Source organism: Typopeltis vanoorti, chromosome 21 (assembly GCF_054136105.1).
Source record: "Typopeltis vanoorti isolate ZY-2024b chromosome 21, IOZ_Tvanoo_1.0, whole genome shotgun sequence".
Lineage (NCBI taxonomy): Eukaryota > Metazoa > Arthropoda > Arachnida > Uropygi > Thelyphonidae > Typopeltis > Typopeltis vanoorti.
Window position 1 is genome coordinate 18,932,494 of NC_143569.1, and position 14,547 is coordinate 18,947,040.

The following is a 14,547-nucleotide window of genomic DNA, read 5'->3' on the forward strand; positions in this document are numbered from 1 at the left end:
GCACATGAATGGTATAAAGCGCAGGCCAGAAGGGTAACGAGTGTGGTAAGAAAAGCAAAAGCGGATTATGAAAGAACATTAGCCATGCAGCCTAAAGATAATCCCAAACAGTTTTTTCGATATGTTACAAGTAAAAGAAAAAATGTATATGGCAGAACGATTTTAAAGAATGCTGATAGTAAGGAGGTAATCGAATCAGTTGATATAGTGGAATTACTTAGATGATATACACTTTGCAAGTGTATATCATCCAAGTGGTGACATTGCAGGAATGAAAGAAACCAACAGCTTATACGGGAATTGTGGTGAATGAAGTGGAGGTGAATGGACTATTTCAAAACCTCCATGTCAATACATCAGTGGGATTGGAAGGTATACCAGCTCGTGTCGTACGTGAAGCGGCTAAGGAATTGTCAGTACCCTTGACCATTTTGTTTAATTTGAGTCTCTGGTCTGGGTTAGTAATAAGGGGGTGGAAAGAGGGGGGAAATAGTTCCACTGCATAAAGGAGACTCTAAGACTGCTGTTGTAAATTACCGACCGATCAGCATATCAGGAATCGTTGTCAAGTTTTTGGAGAAAATAGTCAAGAGGAATATACAGGATTAGATAGATGAAAATGGGATACTATATGGGGGACAGCAGAGTTTTGTGAAAGGTAGATCATGCCTCAGTAACTTGCTCAAGTTTTATAACACAGTGACAGCTGAACTGGATAAGTGTAATGGGTTTACAGTGATTCTACTGGACCTTGCTAAGGCCTTTGACAGGATACCACACGGAATTCTAATCAGTAAACTGCAGCATATGGTGGATGGATATTTGGATTGGTGAGATGGATAGGAGGGTGGTTGATGGAGAGAGATCAGAGAGTGGTTTATTCAAGAGTAGAGTCCAAAAGACGGCTTGTGACTAATGATGTGCCTCAGGGTTCTGTTCTTGGACCACTATCGTTCAATTTGTTCATTAACGATATAGGAAAGGTTCTGAGAGGAACTGTTCATTTGTTTGCTGATGATGCAAAGTTGGGTAGAGCAATAGTGAGTGCATATGATGTCAAAATTTTGCAGGATGATTTGGATAGTTTAGAGGACTGGGCTAAGGAGAATGGATGTCAATTTAATGTGGCAAAGTGTAAGGTTATGCATTTTGGGGTGAAAAGATTAGCAGCAGTAATCACATCGGTGGAACTGTACTCCAGGAGATTGACGAGGCCAGGTATTTGGGAATGTTCGTGGATAGTTAATTGAAGTTTAGGGGCCACATCGCAAAAGTGGCTAAATCAGCTCATCAAATCACTTGGTTGCTGAAAAATACTTTAACAAGCAGAGACAAACAGGTTATTGTTCCTCTGTATCGAGCCTTGATAAAACCCTATCTAGAGTGTCTTATCAAGGTGTCTTATCCTATCATACTGTGCCCAGATATGGGCGCCAGGGTTTCTTCTTGATGGGGAGGAGGTGGAGAGGATCCAGAGAAGAGTGACCAAGATGATAGCAGGTCTATGGAATGAACCTTATGAAAACAGGTTGAAGATTTGTGGGTTGCAGAAATTGGTTGATAGGTGGAAAAGGGGTGATATGATTGAAACATTCAAGTTACTGAAGGGTTGCTATAAGATTAATTCAGAAGATATTTTTGAGAATAGGACTGGTGGTGGGAGGACTAGGGGCCATACATGGAAGCTGAGCAAGAGTGTGGTTAGCAAGGGTGTTAGAGCTAGGTTTTTTACTTGGAGAGTGATGAATAAGTGGAATAGGCTGCCACAATCTGTTGTGGGTGCCATGAGACTGTAAATGAGTTCAAGGCGAAGTATGATAGATACTGTGTGATTGTCGAATAGTTGTTCTTGACATGATGTTAGGATCTCCCTCGATGAGTCTATGGACTCCTTGGAGTTGTCTGTAATAATAATAATAAATTTGGTTGTGTGAAATAACCTAAGATTTCAGAGACAGTATTTCTTAGGTCTCCTGCCCAATATCCAAGGCTTCCTACCAGCACCCATATTGAGAGAGCACTCTCTTAGGTCTTTAGGCTTGCAGTATGATGGCTTCCTCTTGTTGTTCATGTTTTGTATATGTTACTACAATTTTTATATTATATTCCAGATGATGCCTGATACATGAAAAATTGGAACCATTAAACCATTTCATTTTAATTCTTAATTGTGTATAATTCTTTCTTTGTTCTATTTTCATTCCATTAAACATGAAGAAAGATTATTTAATGAAATAAAAAGTTATTACAAAACAGCAGTAGAAAATATTTGAGAGAGATGCAAACAAGAATACATATCAGCTTTGTAAGACATCAAATTTTACACTTCTCTATCTGACCAGAACTGCTTAGATATGGAGTGTAAAAATTTTGTAGAAGTAGCTACATTGTAATTTAGCAGGTTGAATTTGAGAAGATGATCAGTGTTCCAGGTAAGATTTATTCACGCATATCTGTGAAGAGGAAAAGTAACTTTGAAGTACAAGTTGGGTTCACATGAAGTAGGGCTTGACAAAAACCAAGTTTTTCCTCTATAAAAGATAAAAACATTCTGGTTAATATTCCTATCTTATTTTAATGGTAGTACAACACCAAACCAACTAAAAGATGTTTATTAACTGGCTTGTATTTCACTGAATTTTGAATCTGCATCTTCAGAGCATGTTACAGTTAACACACAATAATGAGTAAGCATATGTTTCATTTTGTAAATTAAATTTTTTTACTTTGTTTATAAGGTATTTAAATACTCAGTGTTTTAATGGGTTTAATGAGTTCACTGGGCTTTGGATGTTAAGATGTATATACGATATCTTGGGATACAGATCTGTGTGCAAGTTGTAGTTAAGTTTCAGGTGTTTGTTCAGTATAATGGCAGTAAAATACTAAACACAATGATAAACATTGTGTTTAGTATTTTAGAAATGTTTAAAAAATTTGATTTTTAATTTTATTTTTGTATGCAATTCAGTGTTTCTTTTTTTTTTCTCTTTTCCCCTCTTAGCGCTCAATTGAGGATGAACTGGAAAGAGGAAGTGATGCTGATATCTTAACTGTAGCTATTAGCTATGTAATAATGTTCGTTTATATAGCTCTGGCCTTAGGGGAACTAAATAGCTTGAAACATATTTTGGTGAGTAAGAATTTCAAGTAAAAGGAATACCAGAAAGTATTTCCAATATTTTTATTAAAATGAGCATGCAAGTAGTATGTAATGTATGAGTGCATCATATCTCAACTAAGTCCCCTGTGAATTTGAATTTACTTGGTCCAGTGATGCAAACACTTCAACTGAACTTCAAGCTGTTAATGCAAAAAAGTACCTCTACCTCTTGATTACTGGCAAAGTAATGGCCCATCAAATCACATATCATCAGCAGTGATAGTTGAATAGAACAAGATCTGGACTGTATGAATTCTCTAACCTCAAACTATATCTGGATGGAGATGGACAACATCTTGTTGTCATTCCTCACTGGCAACTTTGAATCATTATTTTCATCTTATTGCATGTTATCTTACTGTAATGTATTACACTCATTTCTTGATAAATTTTCAGGAATTATCAAGAAAGCTTAGAAAATTCAGTGTCATTTTGTTCATAGAAGTTTTGGCATGTTGAATCTTTCTTGAGGGGATATTAGTTTTGTGATTTCAAATTAGGTTGATTAGTACACTTTTGGGATACCATTCCTGCTATTTTTTCCTATTATATAAAAGCTATGATTCTTAATGGTTTGTTAATTATTTAGTAAATTTTATGGTAGTTGTATAACCATAGGTTTTTTAACTGACTGTACAAGCTGAGAAGCAAGGAAAATAAAGTTAGCGTTGAATAAAGACCTATGAATTGTACTGTTTAGGAAATACATAAGAGAAGATGTTCCATAGTGGTGGAAGGAATGAATGATGCAGAAGAAAAATTTGTTCTATGAGTTGGAAGTTAAACTGTGAATAACCACTGCATGTATTTTAAGATTTAGCGATAAGCAGGGAAATGCTTACCTCTAGAAAAATGCAAGCAGTAGAAATAATGTCTGTCTGAAAGAGTGGAGTGAATTGGTAAGAGTTGGGTCATCAGTCAGCTTATGTACTCTTCTCTACTGAGTCAAGCATTTTTAAGGAGCTCGTAAGGGCACTAATCCAAATGTGAGAACAGCATCCATTGGTTGGACAGATTTGTATAGATAATATTGTGCAGGCTTCTGTGAAGAGAAGACATTAGAAATGTTTTTGCCAGTATTATTCCACATGAAAGAACCAGGTGGGATAGAATGATTTGATTTCTCTGCTAGTTTCATGAAAATTCTTGTTTCACATCATTCTTTTATTTCTGCAGATGATGTGAAACAAGAATTTTCACAAAACTAGCAAAGTAGTCAGTATTCATAGTGAAAAATTTATGGAGACAAAAACACATTGGAATAATTACTTATAATTAAGAAAAAGTAAAGTAATTATTTCAACACGTATTTTTGTCTCCATAAATTCTTCACTATGAATGCCGACCACCATGTGACCTTAAAAGAAAGTAGTCAATAAATTATACTATCCCATCTGGTTCTTTCATGTGGAATAACATACCAACAGAAACATTTCTAAGATTTGTATAGAGTTAATAGATGTTCAGAGGTAGAGTAATGCTTTAAATAAAAGATAATGTCTCAGATGTTGGGGTCAATATTTAACATGCCAAGCAAGATTTCAGTGTTATTAAATGTTAGAGTGGAAAAAAAAGAAATCCTTTTGGAAGAGGTAAGATAAGATTAAGTTTTACTGACATTGAAATTAACAAGAACCCACATTAAAAATGGAGTTCAGAATTTAGGGGTTTTTAAAGTTAGATATTCCTGATCGATTTGTGTAGTGGAAGCTTAGTCTAAATAAAAAGGAGAGCAGTATACTGTCACCAGAAAAACTGTGAATTGTATTTTGCAGTCAACTGAAGAAGGATATTGATATATAAAAGGAAAAGAATGGATAAAGAACAAACCTTATGGAACCCAGACATTAGTTAAGTTTAAAGATAAAGATTAATCTGCCATCATATGATATGCGACAAGAGAGAAAACATCCTAGTTGCTGAAATCAGATGACAGACCATGTGATGGAGCTTGCTTAATGAGTTTTGTGCCACACACATGATCAGATCCCTCAGAGATATCTAGAGCAACCACTTGAGATTTCCAAATTTTTCATGACCTTTGTGGAAAGGTACACAATCAAGAGGATCCCCTGTTGATCGATAGTGGTAGATTCCATACTGGCAGTCATTTGTAAATTCAGTATTAATGGTTTGCTCCATTACTTGAGAAACAATGATGTCAGAGAAGTCAGACATTAATTTTATAGTAAATATTTATCCTCAAGCTATTCTAGAATCATTGAATGTGGGCAAATTTCCAATCTGTGGGATAGATACTAGTGGAATAGGAGAGAATAAAAACACAGTGGAAAACACTAGAGAACTTTTTAGAACATTGAGAAAGACAATCAGGATCAAATGACCTTGTCAGTATCCACTTAGGACAAGATTCTTCTTGTCTCTTTCTGGTAAAAAAAATCAAATGGGAACGTTTGATTTTACCATTTGAAATATGATAGAGGACATTGATTAAGATTATCAGTTCAGGAATTAGAGAAAGTAAGAAGACAGAAGATTACCTTTTTCTATAGGTAAGGATGTGGTAGAGGGCATTTGAGCACAAAAGTTTAGGGATTAGGTGAAGGTTACATGCAATAGCTTTGGAAAGAAACCAGAAAGTAAATGCCTGCCTGTTGAGCATGATTCACATGTCCTACTTTTGATCCTTTCAGAATCAGCTTTGCATGTGTGATGTTTTGTTTGCAACTATTTGGAGCTTTACAGAGAAGGGTGTTAAATATTTTGATGAAGTCATTGCACATATTTCATTGTTGTCTTGTTCAGCTGATACCCAAACTCCCATATCTGATGTATCTAGTCATTGATTGTTTACTTTATTTCTACTCCATCTACCAGATTCATAAATTAAAACTGGTTTGAATTCTGTTTTATATACAGTTTATTTTTTACTAATTTATTTTATTTTATCCATATAAATTTGCCACCTTCACTAAAAATTATATCCAAATGAAATATTTGTCTTCTTTATCGCTGATTTTCATGCCAAATTTATTATGGCGGGTATTCAATTTAGTTAGGGAAGCCGGTAGATTTGTATTAGATTTCTTTAAGAGTATAACATATAGATCCATCTGGATGATGATCAGCAGTGGAAATATTGCGCACCTTTGTCTTGCACATAACTGAATATCAGACCCTGTACCTCTTTCATTTTAAATGCTGACTTATAACCCAAGTGTAGACTATGTAGCTTAATACATTGACCCATTTACACCATATAATTGTAATGTTTTGATCACTTGGCGCTCTGTCATATGCTTTTTCTGATGTAACAAAACTCAAATACAGATCCTTGTTATATTCTCATGATTTTTAAAGTGAAAACCTGATCCTGACAACCTCTGTTTGGACCAAACCCAGCTTGTTATCCTCCAAGTTTACTTTCTACTTTTTCTTAGTCGCTTAAGTATGCTTACGTAAACCTTACTTAGAATACTCAGAAATGAAATTCCTCTGGATTTCTCACATTGGTTTATTTTCCCTTTTATGAGTAGGTACTATGAGATCAAATCATCTGGAATTCAGTAGTCAGACCATGACTCCTGGATTATGCAGTGTAGCTAATGTAATACTTTTCATCTCTCTCTCTCCCCTCAAATATGAAGGTATCTAAATGTTTTACAGTGGTCAAATTTCTGGTCAAGTATCTACTCAAATTACATTTCCGTGTTTAGAGTATTTGATGGTATTTTTTTCTACCTCTACTATTGATACATATTCCTAACTGTATTCCCCTTGAATGTTTTATGGCACTGTTCTATTACTTGTTCCATTTAGCAATCTTTCAGAATAATTATTCCAGACATCTAGAATATCTTTTTGGTTTTGATATTGCCTTTAACATCTCAGATTCCTTTTACAGTACTCTTTTTTCTATTTCTAAGCTTTTCAATACTTTCAGAACAGCTTTTTACCTTCCGGATTTTATTATTATTATAATAATACAGGTATCTCCATGGAGTCAGAAGATAAATCTTGGGACATCCATGCTAACCTTTACACAATACCTATCATACCTCTTCATAAACTCATTCACTATCAGAGCAGTCAACTAATTCTGGCAATCCATTCCACTCATTCACCACACTCAGCAAAAAATGTAGTCCATGCTCACTTACTAACAACACTTTTATGCACTACCCAGACATATCTAGTTTCCCTGACAAATCACATATTCAAGCATTCACAAACAATTTCTGTAAGTGCCTGACACCAAAAACTGTTCAGATAATCTATCTCACAAGTCCTTTCAACCATCAAAGGTCATCCCATACATTTACATACTGCACACCATTTCTCCTATTCTCCTACACAGTCTGTTTGCTTATTTATATTCACAACTCTTCCTCAGCTCTCTCCTATCATGCCATAGCAACAAACTTATAATCTGTATTCTTTGTCCTTTTTGCCTCACATCTTTTCATATCTTCTCTGATATCACGCTTTTCGTTTATTCCAACTAGTACAAAGATATCAACCATTCATTCTACTCGCATATTGCTTCAATCATATTGTGAATCTTCATGCCTTGGGAAATATACTGTGATTTCTCTTTCTCATCTAGTACTCTAATCATGGAATTGCCATATCATTTTTTTTTTGTGTGTACGCTCGCACGCACATGCATTTTTCTGCTTTCTTGATCCTTTTTCTTTGTGTGTTTCATCTGCTTTCCTGCTATTTGCCAAGCACTTAACTCATCTCCAATTTTCATGTAGTTATTCTGCAGCACTTGTCAAAGCCTTGAAGTTTTTAGTGCTATGTTGCACCCCCCCACTCCCCTATTTCTTTCATATCTCCTTTCTCTCACCACTTGCACACTGCTACTTCCATCTTGTATTCTAACACTTCTGTTGTTGCTCTCATTCTGCTTAGTATCAAATTACCTGCTATATTATCTCATTTGTTCCCTATTTGAATTTCCATTCAAAAAAATTTTTCATACCTGTAAGCCTTGCCCAATTATCACATTTCTGTCAAATTCTAGTATCACCATCACTTTTTTTTCATATAAACTATTTGCATTCATAATTAAACAAATTTTATAACTGTGAGAACACTTGCCATTATTTTGGCATGCTCTCTTATAAAATCAACTTAATGAATGATAACAAGAATTTATGTATACAATTCAGAATTCTTATAAAGTAATTATAAAAACCTTGTTTAGAATTGAGCTCATAAAATTATCTATGTTAGTAAATTTAGTCCTTTTCTCTTATACCTAAAAAAAAAAAAGTAATTGTGTGAGTTATCAGCATTTTCAATTTGGTCAAGTTAAATGCAATTTGGATTGTTTTCATGGTATTTCTGTTTAGGTTTATACAATGACTAGGTTGTCAGTTTTTAAAGGTAATGAATGAGCTATTGCCTTAACACTAAGGAAATAGTGACTGCAGGTGATGAAAATTTGTAATGATTAACACTATCAATTTTTTTAGGTTGGCTCAAAAATTACATTGGGATTAGTTGGTGTTGTTATAGTTTTGATATCTGTATTTTCTTCACTGGGTATCTTCTGCTATGTTGGAATTCCTGCTACATTAATTATTATTGAAGTCATACCATTTCTGGTTCTTGCTGTGGGTGTGGACAACATCTTTATTCTTGTCCAGGCATTCCAGGTATGTTTTGATATCTGTTTATGAAACTGTTAAAATTAATGTATTGACTTTTCTTTTGAAAATGAAAGTTAACTTTTTTCAAGTAGTTTTTTTTTTTTTAATCACATGTTTTGTTTCATATATTATTGCCAGATTCTGTTTCAGATGAAATATTTGGAAATGAATGACTGTGTTAAAATCAGTTTTAACATGTTGAAGGACCTAAGAGTTAGAGAATAAATAAAATATTCAATTGAAGACTAGAGACCATAGATAATAGAAGTCAAGGGAAAATTATGAGATGAACAAATGCCATCAGCAATGACAGAACTGTATGAAACATGAAAATATTGGAGATGTAACATTATTTGTTATTACCCATGACATCATTTATATCCACGTGAGTATTTGGGGGGGGGGGGGGCAGGATAATTATAAGATAATATGTGCATTTATGCACAGAATAAACATATAATGGACAGTTTGGAAAAAAATTGTTTACAGAAAATTAAACTAGCAATGAAATCTGATGCTGTTGAAATATGTCTGATTCACCTTCTCTAAGTATATGCCAGAAAAGGATGATTTTCTCACTCACTCACTCACTCACACACACACACATACATACATACAGAGAGAGAAAAGTTAAAACATTAATTAATGCTATTTTAATAATTAAATATTGAATTAAATATTTTGCCATTACAGTAGCATAATCAGAATTCACATATACAGAAAAAAAAACAACTAATGTTCCATTTGTATGAGGAAAAAACAGAATAGTAAGGCTCCATTTATTCTGGAGAAAATTACAACGCTTCATATGTAGCTTTCAAAATGTATGCAGATGTGAAATGCCGGCTTAATTTTGTTGAATCATTATTAGTTCACATAAGCGACATGATTGAAGTTTGACTTCCTTGAGACTTAACAGTTGATATACAGGAATCTCTTGCTTTACATTTCTAATAATATTAGTGCATTTGATTAATTGACACCACAGTTTATTTAATCTCGGTTAAAACTGTACTTATTTTTTTAGTTAAAAAAGTTAAAAAAGTGAAGAGACAAAAAGAGAAGCACCATTCATAATAAAAGAAGAAATTTGAGTGCAATAAACCAAATGAACTTATCTGGGTCACTTGGTTATGATGAAGTTCCTACTGAATTGTGGAAATATTGCAGTATAGCAGCCATCAATTTCCTCCTTGAACCTTTTAACCAAATACTGTATACTGGGACAGGCATCATAATACCAGTTCTCATAAAGGGAGATAAATGAAGGTGTGAAAACCATAGACCCATAACATTGCTAAGTCATAGCTATACAATCTTCACACGCATTATTCAAAATAGAATCCAAACTTTAATGAATGAGACAATGGGAGAAGATCAAGCAGGATTCAAACCTAGGAGGTCTATTATAGACCATATTTTTACAGTTAATAGCCTGACTGAAAGGTTCTGGGCATACAATTTACTTACATACTGTAGTTTTATTGACTTCTAACAAACATTTGATTCCATTGACAGGATAAAATGATAAACATATTAAAATTTATGATGTTAGATTCAGAACTCCAAAAATATTTACCAATTATTATAAATGATTACTAAATAACTTAAGGAATTCACAACGTATACTGGAATATAAATTAAATTAAACTTTAATATATATTTCCCAATATTTCGGCAACGTCACACTGCCATCTTCATGGGAACTTAAGATAAAGACACACACAGGCACTACAAACAGCAAATGAGGAAGGAGCGAGGAAGCTACTGTTTTTCCTAATGTCCTGATGGTGTCGCTCCCTAGCTGGCTATATTAAGTATTCTTGGCCATTGGGCTGAAATTCTCCTGATGTTCGTCTCCCAAATTTGTCGAGGTTTGACATGTTTCTTAGAGCTGAGGCTGATTCCATGAATAGTCTTTCAAATTTGAACTTGCTGCAGTGTATTATTGTGACTTTCTTCCACCATATTCTGTGGCGCGTATCCAGAGCATGGTCTGCCAGCCCAGAATGGCTATACTGGTGAAACCAGATGTAGTCCTTGTGTTCTGAAATTCTTATTCACTGTCCTGCCTGTTTGGCCAAAGTAGGACAGCTTACAGCTGCACGGGACCTGGTATACACCAGGTAGGTCTAGGGGAAGTGGTTGGTTTTTAGTGGAGCGTTGTGAATTCCTTAAGTTATTTAGTAATCGTGTACAACCAGCATATAAGCCTTTCTACAAGAATTATTATAAACATGCCAAATCAACCGTCAAATTTAATAAAATAAAAACAGACAAATTCGAATTAGGAAAAGGAGTCATGCAAGGTTGCCCACTCTCACCAAAGACCACATTTATTTATTTTCTATCTCGAAGAAATATGCAAATCCATAGTCGAAGAATCATGTCTACAAATAAACGGTGTACATATCAAATATGCAAATGATATTATTCTTGCTATATCTAATGAACAGTTGGGAAAAAAAAAAACAATAAAAATTTTAAATGTAGATTTCCAATTCAAAACTTTTGAATTGGAAATCGATCTAAGCACAACTAAAACAATAAAAATTAGGAAGAGATGAAATTTAAGTCAACGTAGAAAATTGCATACTTGAACAAGTAAAGCAGTTTTACATATCTTTGCAGCCTCATTACTCACAACCTCAGCAACACAGAAACAGTAAAATACAGACTTAACAAAGGATGTTCTAATATGAATAAATTAAACAAAATATTGGAAAATATTAGCATTCAAAAAGCCTCAAACTAAAATTATAAAACGACTATTATACCTACTGCAACATATGTATCTGAGACTTGGACACTCAATCAGAAAGAAATGCAGAAAATCAGAGCATTCAAAATGAAATGCTTAAGAAAAATAAATAAGACTCACTGGTCAGAACACAAAATAAATGAGCAAGTCAAACACGAATTAAACTTATAGAGAAGATATCAGCTGTAATTCTTAAACAGTGATTAAGATTGTTTGGACACCTGCAAAGAATGTCCTTTCAGAGATTACCATAGTCTTGAATGGAATCATTGGAAGAAGATGATCAAGAGGTAGACCAAAGAGAACGTGACTACAGACTTTGAAGGAAAGATCACAATTAGAGTTGCTTTCTAATTTCAAATGATATGAATTTAAATAGCTTCAGCTCTGGTTACCTGCATCATTGATTGGTTGATTTTTTTTTTTTTTTTTTTTTTTTTTTTTTTTTTTTTTATGTCAAGAAATTAGTTATAACCCTAAAAATACACAAATTAAACAAGTTCCTTGATTGAAGGTGTTAGCTGGGATCAAAATACTTATGAAAGTTACTCATCCATTTTGGAAGGATTCCTCATTTCTATGGTCTCCCAAAAATTCATAATGAAGGTTGTCCAATAAGACCCGTCGTGAATTGTATTGACTCTCCCACCTATAGAATTGCTAAATTTCTTTCACATTTATTAAGCACCCATATTGGACGATTTAGATCATTCATTAAGAATTCCACACATTTTCTTGAAAAAATCAAGAATAATCAAATATAAGAGTGTATTTGTTAGTCAGCTTTGACATTGTTTTCCATTTTACCAACATTCCGTTAACTGATATTATTAGTTTATTATATGATGATTTCCCTCCTGTTGTTATGAAAATTTTGAATTTGTTATATAATCAGAATATTTCAGCTGGAAAAACAAGATCTATAGACAGGTTGAAGGCACTGCCATGGGCAGTCTTCTGTCTCCACCTTTCACAAACTATTTTTTGAACTTTTCATAGAAAGGTTATATGCTGGTTATACATGATTATTAATTAACTTAAGGAATTCACAGCATACACTAGAATATAATTAAAATTAAACTTTAATATATATCTCCATTATTTCGGCAACGTCACGTTGCAAGTTTCAAAGGAACTTACAATAAAGAACGTGCACGCAGGCACTACACAGAGTAAATGAGGATGAAGCAGGAATCTATCGTTTCTCCTAAAAGTCCTAATGGTACCCCCTAATGGGCTATGTAGGTATTCTTGGCCGATGAGCTGAAGGTCTCATGATGTATGTCTCCCAAATTTGGGGTAGTCTCATGCAACCAAATTTGTTAACTTGGCATGTTTCTTAGGGCTGAGGCTGATTCCATGAATAGTCTTTCAAACTTGAACTTGTTAGTGTATTATTGTGGCTTTCTTCCACCGTATTCTGTGGCATGTATCCAGAGCATGGTCTGCAAGACCAGAGTGGCTATACTGGTGAAAATGGATGTAGCCCTTGTGTTCTGAAATTCTGATATTTGCTGTCCTGCTTGTTTGGCCAAAGTAGGACCGTTTACAGCTGCAAGGGACCTGATATACATCAGGTAGGTCTAAGGGAAGTGGTTGGCCTTTAGTGGAGCAAATAAGGGATGGCAATTTTCTATGTGGTCTGTAACAAGAGGTCAAGTCATGTTTTTTTTTAAGATTTTGGTATTTTTTCCAAGGTGCTTCGGATGTAGGGAATGGTGATGGATTTAGAATAATCCTTGTTGTGAAGGGGGTGGGGTGGAGTGTTGTTGTTTACTGGTTTTCCAGTAATCCAGTTTACTGGAAACCAATAAACCATAAGTCTTCCCCCCCCCCCCCTTACAACAAGGAAATGAAGCTATTGTGGCACTTGAAGAGTTTTCTAACATGTTAAATCATGAGCTTTGGTGGTAGATTTTATGTGACATCTCATGCACTGCGGCAGATAAAGAATTTTGAAAAAATACGGGGTCGACACATCAAGAAGTTTGAGAAATTAAAAAAGAACTCGACTTCCAAACCAAAACTTCCGACCAACACTGTAGTCAACCTGTCTTCAGTTACGTTGAAGCCTGCAGCACTCAGTGCCCTTTCACGTGGCCACAACTTTGCCATTGCTCCCAGAAAAATACCGGCCGAGGATATAATGATTCAGATTGAATGCAGGATTCGCCACCTTCCAAACCACATCACCAATAATATTAGACTGGATGCAGCTTGTGTTCTCAACAAAGCAAGACCACCAAAAACCAACATATCCAATAGTGAATATAAAGCTCTGCAGGAAATGAGGAAAAACAAAGAAATAATAATCACCAAAGCAGATAAGGGAAATGCCACCATAGTACTCAACCAAAAAGACTACACAGGTAAGCTTAATGCTCTGTTATTAGATCGGACTACTTACCTCCCTATTGAATACAATCCCACCAACTCGCAAATTAGAAAACTCCATAGGCTCCTTAAGAAGGTCACTTCTTGACATGTGGAAGTTACATACAAATTAAAACGTTTAACTCTAAACCTCCTCCCCCATATTTATGGACTCCTTAAAATACATAAAGAAAATGTGCCATTATGTCCCATAGTGGATGGCATTGATTCCCCCACATACAAATTAGCTAAACATTTGGCCAAAGTGCTCACATACTGTACTGGCAACACACCATCACACATAAAAAAAACTCACCTCACTTCAAAGCCAACATAGAAAACCTTACACTCCAACATAATGACATAATGGTCAGTTTTGATGTCTCCTCCTTATTCACAAATGTCCCACTCAAAGAAACCTTAGAGCTAATCCAACTAAATTTCCTCCCAATATGTCAGCGCTATTTCAGTTCATAATGAACTCAGGCTATTTCGTTTGGCAGGGAAAATTCTACAAACAAATAGACAGGACAGCCATGGGTTCACCACTCTCCCCACCCTTGGCCAACTTCTTTAAGAAGACTTTTGAAGAGAAAGTCTTAAACTCTGCCTCACAAAAACCGACCATA

General features: G+C 34.7%; 1 protein-coding gene across 2 annotated transcripts in view; it reads left to right on the forward strand.

Moving 5' to 3' along the window:
• The window catches only part of LOC150094659 (NPC intracellular cholesterol transporter 1-like), a 495,369-nt gene that overhangs the window by 230,795 nt on the left and 250,027 nt on the right, over window positions 1–14,547 (forward strand). For both annotated transcript variants that reach the window (XM_090411343.1, XM_090411344.1), the window contains 2 exons: window positions 3,005–3,133; window positions 8,608–8,790. In XM_090411343.1, the coding sequence (XP_090267469.1) occupies window positions 3,005–3,133; window positions 8,608–8,790 (312 nt within the window). The remainder of the gene's footprint in view (window positions 1–3,004; window positions 3,134–8,607; window positions 8,791–14,547) is intronic.